Source organism: Diadema antillarum, unplaced genomic scaffold (assembly GCF_040938485.1).
Source record: "Diadema antillarum isolate AM-2024a unplaced genomic scaffold, OU_Dant_1.0 scf00000106, whole genome shotgun sequence".
Classification (NCBI taxonomy): Eukaryota; Metazoa; Echinodermata; class Echinoidea; order Diadematoida; family Diadematidae; genus Diadema; species Diadema antillarum.
Genome location: NW_027270995.1, coordinates 702,066 through 710,045, shown reverse-complemented (window position 1 = coordinate 710,045; position 7,980 = coordinate 702,066). Strand labels below are relative to the sequence as shown.

General features: G+C 39.1%; 1 protein-coding gene across 1 annotated transcript; it reads left to right on the top strand.

Annotated features, from left to right (window-relative positions):
* The first annotated feature begins 25 nt into the window (after positions 1-25).
* On the top strand, positions 26-6,280 carry LOC139719161 (ethylmalonyl-CoA decarboxylase-like). Its single transcript, XM_071630595.1, has 3 exons — positions 26-50; positions 1,228-1,623; positions 4,866-6,280. The coding sequence occupies exons 2-3, from the start codon at positions 1,317-1,319 to the stop codon at positions 5,558-5,560; spliced, it is 1,002 nt and encodes a 333-aa protein (XP_071486696.1). The 5' UTR covers positions 26-50; positions 1,228-1,316; the 3' UTR covers positions 5,561-6,280.
* Positions 6,281-7,980: the final 1,700 nt, after the last annotated feature.

Genomic DNA, 7,980 nt, shown 5'->3' with positions numbered 1-7,980 from the left:
CGCACGATTAGTTAATGTGTGAAAACAGGGGCCAAGCTGCGAGATACATGGTTCGTATTCGAGCAAATTTCACTTGACTTTTGGCATGCTTTGCTGCGAAAAACCAAATAGTCCGAATTTTATGTGTTTAACCAATTGATGAATAAGTCGAAAGACCAATTTATTCGTAACATTTGTCATTGATTATGGTGGGTTGTTTGGCAAGACTTCGCTTGACTTGAGCGAACGCTGGGAAACTTACCAGCCCGAAGTTCAGCGTAGACGCAGGTCGTACTTCACCCTACTTGCGACGTCAATCTGTGTCGTAGCCCTGCCCTGCTAACTATTCAAAGCTCTGTGTAGTGGAGCAATCTAGTACCGCGTAGGGCCTAGTCTGCAATTGCAAGTGATGATAGCCTTAGGGCACAGCATGGTTAGAACCTATATTGATGTGCTAGGGAGATTAGTTCAGATCCATTTTTGAAATCTGTAACAGAAAGGTTAGAGGGCCAAGGCCAAGGGCTGTCTGTGAAGAGTGAGTACATTTAAAAACAGCGTTTTTTTTGTTTTTTTTTTTTAATAGCATGTTTGGATTTAAAACCATTAAAAAATAAAAAAAGAAAGAAAATGTAACAAATTAGGGGGTATGATTATATTAATGACGTTATTAATTTAAAGTGTCTCGTCAAATTGATGCCTTTTCTCGCAACAAAAGTAGTAATCCAACATCAGGCAACTCATATTAAAAAATCATGAATCTAAATTGTATCTGCACCCTCCTCCCACTGATGAATAAACAGACAAAAATTTTGTCATCAAAGAAAATATTTCCTTTTTTGAATATGGACCAAAGAAAGGGTGTGGATGTAATAACTAGTATCACCAATATCACTAGGCCTAGGGTCTAGACCTATATCAGGTACTTAGTATGAAGGAGTGCCTTTCTGACTAGGTTAAAGGAAGGAAGAAATTTGAAGAAAAAAAAATATAGACCTAGAGCTATATATAGTCGGGTTCGAAATGTACCGGTACCTGTGTGTGTGTGTGTGTGTGTGTGTGCGTGTGTGTGTGTTTGAATTTTTGTATACCTGGTAATATGTGTGTGTCTGTTTGTATGTACGTACTTTAGAGTTCTCAGATTATTGATGCACAGTAATGACAATGTATTCTCTCTTCCTTTATTTATATGTTTGATATCCCTTAATTTCTGCATCTGCGCTCATTATTTGTTTCCTCTATTTCGTTCAGTGTGTGCTTGGGTCAACAGCGTATAAAGTAGCCTTCCGTTTCAAGGTTTCTGTCCAGTCTTGCTGAGCTGATTTACCAAAGTAAGCAGCATGCGTCACATCTTGAGGCTGGCACTCCCGCTGGCCCGGCGGAGCTACTCCTCCTCCTCCAACATCCCCTACAAGACGGAGGCGACGCACTCGGGCGTCAACCTGGCCGAGACCACGCCCAGCCACCGCATGGACCAGACCATGGTGTTGACAGACACCTCGGTGCCGCACCTGGTGTTCAACGAGAAGCGGATCCGCCTCCGCCTCCAGGAGCTGGAAGGGGGCAGTGTGGATCTGGTGAAGGATAACGAGACGGGGATTGCCAGGGTCGTCATCAACAACCCCAGCAAGGGCAATGCCATGACAGGTATGATAATTGTGGATGATGATGATGATGATGGTGATAACTATGGTGATGATGATAATAGTAATGATATGATGATGTAGATGATATGAAAATGATGATGATGATTAATGATGATGAAAATGATGATGACTCCATGATGATTATGATGATGATGATGATGATGAGTATGGCAGGGCTGCACACCCATTTTTTCTACTGGTCCAACGGCCTGCCTGTCAGGCCACGAAGTACCCAGTTTCTCCATTTTTCATTGGTCCATTCCTGAGAAAGTATACTGGTCCGACAGTGATTTTCGGACCAGTGCTGATGCACGGCGTTGATTAAGGCAATGATGACCATGATGATGATGATGATTGATGATAATGATGATAATGGTGTTGAATGACGATGATAGTAGCTGTATTTATAGCCACATGTCTGCCTTTCAACACTCGTGGCAAAGGAAGCTTTAAAGATAAGAATCTCAGGACACTTATTTACTAGTATGGAAGCAAAAAAGGTGAGGGGTGGGGGAATGGAAGGGGGCAAGTCCAAGATAACACGCGCGTTACGTATGGGACATTCAGAGACTTTTATGACCTGAAAAATAGTGTTAATGGCTTTTGATCATATTAAACTTTATCATGGTGATTGATATCTAGGAGAAGTATAATCATGCAAAAAATGGAGAAAAATTACCTTCACAATATTATTCTAGAAGAGAAAATAAGTGCCGTTACGTATGGGACCAGAAAAATTTTGTTTTTTTGAACATTTTTTTCAACCTCAAAACTCTCTGAAAGTATTTCATTCTACAACTTGTAACTCCCTGTGATGAAAGTCACAACACTCAAGATTATCACAGGTAAGTTTCGTGTCATTAGGTAAAAAGCTCTAATTACAGGTTCTAATTAAAGACAGACATGACGTGTTACGTATGGGACAGTTACGTATGGGACAGTTTGTCCCCCATTCATTTAGTGTGTGAAGAACCATGTTTATGGGTATTTTGCATAATTATTGAAGTAAAATCGGTTGAAACTACTCAAATACTGATCCAGATTGTCAAGGAAACAATATTCCCCAAATATTCACCATCCTAATCATATTCAATCATATTTTTATATTTTTATGACCAACCTGAGTATGCATGCCCTTTGTCCCCCATTCGTTTAGTGTGTGGAGAGACATGTTTATGGGTATTTTTTGCATAATTATTGAAATGGAATCAGTTGAAACTACTCAAATACTGATTCAGATTGACAAGGGAACAATATTCCCCAAATATTTGCCATCATAATCATATTTAATCATACTCTATATTTTTATGACCAACCGGAGTATGTACACGTGTATGCCCTATTTCTATCAGGATAGTTACTACTGAAAAATTGAATAGTTTAAAGTGTTTACTTCCATTGATGATGGGCAGTTTGCCATTTCGTTTCAATAAAAAACAACTTGACACAAGAAATATTAATTTTTATAAATAAGCAATACCTGCTGCGTGGAACCTCAGTGATCGAGTAGATATATGATGTCTGTCTAGCAGTCAGGTCATTGATTCAAGTCACACCTCAGTATGTATACCCATGAATTTTGTCGTGGCTATTATTGAAACCTGAATAAGGACAATTTTTGTATCACTTGCAATAAAAGAAAATCATTTTACTTTATATTTTTTTTAAATATTTATATGACAACCATTTCAAATTGGATCTCCATCACTAAACTTTGAATTACTCTTGTCTTAGGATTGTATGCTCTTTAGTAATTCATATAATTGGTTTCCAATCATCTCATTAAATGTTGAAAACTGAATCCCCGTTTCTACAAAAAACTATACCATCCCTTTAATGCTGATTTTTCATTGTGTATTTTGCCATTTCCACTCCCCCTTTCTGAAAATTGTTCAGTCAAGTACATGTATTGTTTAAAGTGTCTATAACTCAAAAAGTAGTTACAATGTTGGGATGCTTTCTTCAGGATGATTGACCATTTGTGTACTGAGAGACCTTCCCAGCTAGCTACATGCATTCACATGCATTATGTATGAGGATGTCCCATACGTAACGCATTTGTCCCATACGTAACATTATTTCAATGCCTCATAAAAAATATTCCTTTTGCTGTTTTTTCTTTTTTCTATGGTATTTAATTTCTCTAAACAATAAATTAGAACTTTCCAAAAGGGCATTAATATAACCTTAGCAATTTCAGAAAAAACCTAAAAAAATGACCTCAATTTGTTACGTATGGGACATCTCATGATAGGACACGAGCTAATTTGCATAATCATTTGCATAATCCCTAAATTTTCATACAAAGTTAAACTATTTGATGAACTTCTTATGTCCACATATTAATCAAATATCATTTGCTTTCCTTTGAATTAATATGAATTTTTATAAATGTCCCATACGTAACGCTGTGTTTCACAATTATGCAAATGAAGCCCTTGAAATTTGCATAAATTTACGTAATATAATTTTTTCCTCCATGGAAATCAAAACTTCAACTCATAAGCTTCAAAATGATACCAAACATGTCAATATTGAGCAAAGATGAATTTTTGCCTTCTGAGGGGACCTTATCTTGGACTTGCCCAAGGATTGAAAGTACAGTAAGTAGCAAATGTTGATTGTAATATAAAACTTTCAAATTTGTACACTACCACTTCCAGAAATATGTTTTTTTTTGTGAGGAAGATGGTAACAAAACATAGCTGTTCAGTTTAGCAAGGAATAAAATACCAGCATAAAAAAAGCATCAGGGGTCAATGGCCTTTGCGTGGTCTGTTTAAAGTTAAGCAATTTGTAATACGCATGTGCCAGTCAACATTAGTTGTGCATTCAATGTTTGAAAATATTCTTTAAGCCGTTGAAGACTAGTCATGAGTGTATACTTAATAGGCAGGTGTCTATGGGAAATATGTGTTGTAGCAAAATCAGCCCATCCTTGGTGGGTTAAAGATTTGGAATTCATTGCAGATAATCACTCAATGATTTTGTTTCACAGGCAATGTATGATACAGAAAACAGCAGGTGTAAATCTCGGTATAAAGATATGGGAAGAGGAAAACTGCTTAATGTACATGCAATTATAGGCTCTGGTTGTACTCCCTGTAGAAGAGATGAAAGTGCTTTCTTGGATTTTATGCTACATTCAGCTACTCGGTGTTCAGTGTGCCAGATGTATGATTGTGAGTATCTGTTTATAATCTGTATTATGTGAACATAATTTATCTGTGTTTGAATTTGCAGGAAGCATGATGGTTGATCTGGCAGACATCATCAAGGAGTTAGAGAAATGGCGGCAAGGGAAGGGCCTCATTCTTCATGGCAACTTCGAAGGCAGCCATTTTTGCTCGGGTGGAGACGTGGCGGTCCTTCGGGGTCTGAATCAGCCCGAGGACGGAGGCATGATGTGCCTCTACATGCAGAACACGCTGGGTCGTCTGCAGCGACTGCCTCTTATCACCATGGCGATGGTCAGTGGGCAGGCGATAGGGGGCGGGGCCGAGCTGACGACAGCCTGCGACTTCCGCGTGATGACGGATGACAGCCAGATCATGTTCAAGCAGGCCCAGCTGGGACTGTCCACGGGCTGGGGAGGGGGCACGCGGCTGGTGCGCCTCGTCGGACCGCAGAAAGCGTTGCAGCTCCTGGCGGGCTCCCAGTCGGTGTCCGCCGCCGAGGCCGTACAGATGGGCCTTGCCGAAGATATCTTGCCGAGAGGGGGCGACGTCCTTGAGAGCGCCACCAACTGGCTGGGACAGTACACGAGGGCTTCCGTTGACCTCGTCCAGGGGATGAAAAACTTGGTGCTCGCTGCCGGAGCCCTCCCACAGGACAAGGCCCTCAAAGCAGAGAGGGAGATATTTAGGGGACTCTGGTTTGCCCCAGAACATCGAGCCAAACTTGCAAAGCTACTCGAGACTCTACAGAAAGAAAACTGAGATACAAATTAAAGCTATATTCAGGCAAACCCTGTTATGACAAGATACTGTAAAACAAGGAATGTTCGCATGCATTTTAATTTCGCAAGCGGCAACATTCATGAAATTAAAATGCACACGAAAGTTCTTGCCTACACAATATCCGTTGCATGTCAGTGGCAAGTCGCGAAAATTTCATGCCACCAATATATCGTGTTTTACAGTAGTAAGGACAACAAGAATGTTACTTTAAAACAGGCAGCAAAAAAGGAAGCGACAGTTTTACTTCTTGTACAAATGAAATATAGTTGTATTTATGGTCGTTATAGTAGGGTTTGCCTGTACATTAATTTAGTTTCATGGTTGGTCTATTGAGGAGTCAAATTTGGTTTTCAAAGGTGTTGTAGAGGTGTGTCTCAATCTTTTACATTTCTGAATTGAAGTGTGGATCAAGATTTGCTGCAATTAGAGGTTTTATGGTTGTTGTTGCTGTTGCTTTTATATCCACTACCTGGCATGGCTGACTGGATGTATGACAGTGTAAGTGCATAGTAGCCCTTTATCAGAAAACCTTAGATGTACCATTGAGTTTCATCTCAGGATGTTAAGTAATATCTGGACAACTTGTGCCAAATTTCAGATGGCAACGGTAGAAGATAGCTCGAGAACTTCCTCCTTAAGTTGGCATACTCGCAGTGCATTTAAATGTCTTCCAGTGGCCTGGACGTATGTGAAAACTTTTATCTTGAGGAAGTCTCACAACTCCAACAAATCAAAAAACCTACTTGGACAAGAAGAGAGGACAATATTCTGTAGAGCTTTGAAAAGAGGTGTCAGGCTAGCAATTCATTCATCCATTTACGTGTATGACCTATTGCCAGTAGATTCAGTATTTCTGTTTTTGTGCTGGTTTGTCTTCACTCTCCACAGCCAGAGCTACCAATAACATGCCCGCACAAATGTGAATTGTTGGGACTGCGTTCACTGCTATAGCTCCTCAGGAGCCCATTATATAAAATTATAGTAACTTTACACTCAATGGTACCCCTGCAATAAACGATAGCTATCAGTGATTTCTTGGCTTTGGTGGGCCATGTACTATTTTTGCTATGATAGTTACGATGGATTGCAGAGTTATTAGTAGTTAAAAAGTTCCAATAGTTTTAACCCGTTGAGGACAAGTCCTGAGTATACTTTGGCAAGCGTCTATGGGAAATGTGTGTCATAGCAAAATCAAACCCTCCTCAACAGATTAAACAACGATGCCCAGATATCTTTTGGGTCCTTTCCAGAGATACTGTATCATGTGTAGACTTCCAGGAGAATTTATTTCAAGACTACAGTGTTCTACTATGAATATCAACCTGACAATGTTGGGCTACACTGACATACTATGATATATCAATACTGCTTCTTTTGGACTGCTATAATTTGCATCACACAGACAGCAGAGAAACAGACAACCTCAAAAGCAAGGAATTTGTCCAATCTAGAAATGTGAGTTTTTACTGTATTATGTGGCTCATTGTGATATGTGACACCTTGACAGTGCATCAACAGTGAAATAATGTGTCTGTAGGTCACAGAACCACTTAAGCTTTACCTGGCCTACCAGTATACTTTTTCTAGGACCCCCACCCCCTTATGCATGATGCATGTTTTAATAGCCATATACCAGTGAGTTTTGTTTTTCTTTTAGTTTTCACAGCTCCATAAGAAAGTTTAGAGACCTCAGTCCTATGATAGTGCATTTTAAAAAGTCAGGCTTAGAGTTTACCAAATCTTGCAGAAAGCATTTATTGTAAAGTAACAAAATATATCTATGACAATATTATCATTGAGAAAGTAAAAACATGTTTCAGACCAGAAAGATGCCCTGTTACGGAGATAAAGCAATAATAACTCTACCTCAAAATACGTTGTTATTGAATTTTGTAAAAGTTGTACAAATGACAATCCATTTTTCTTGTCTTCTTCTTCATCATTTTCAACTTCGGTCTTTCATTCTTTTCTCCTTAACTTTTATAGGTGCAGGGATTCTTTCTTTATAAGAAAAACCTGGATACTTTAAATAGTAATGCGTGCATTTGCTAGCCTTCTTTTGTCACACAACTCCAGAAAAATTAATCCAAGCTTTAGTGCTACAGTAAGTGATAACAGTAAATTGAATTGACTTTAGCTTACCGCAATGTGCTCAATAGACCACGATGCTAACCTGTAAAAGTAACTAAAAAAATACTCCATGATTCACTGCTGCCACTTTGCTGAAAAAAGAAAATCTTAATCTCAAAGGTGGGAATTCACTGGCATTAGATGCAGATGTTTTGTTGTTGTTGTTGTTGTTGGTTTTTTTTTTAGTCACAACCACATCTATGATGTTAGGAAGATAGGGTAAAAGTACAATGAACTTATGCTGCCATAAAATCATGATCTTGTGCTTG

Coding starts and splice junctions, on each gene's coding strand:
- LOC139719161 (XM_071630595.1), top strand. CDS start 1,317: ATGCGTCACATCTTGAGGCTGGCACTCCCGCTGGCCCGGCGGAGCTAC. Junction 1,624..4,865: donor CAAGGGCAATGCCATGACAG/GTATGATAATTG, acceptor TTGAATTTGCAG/GAAGCATGATGGTTGATCTG.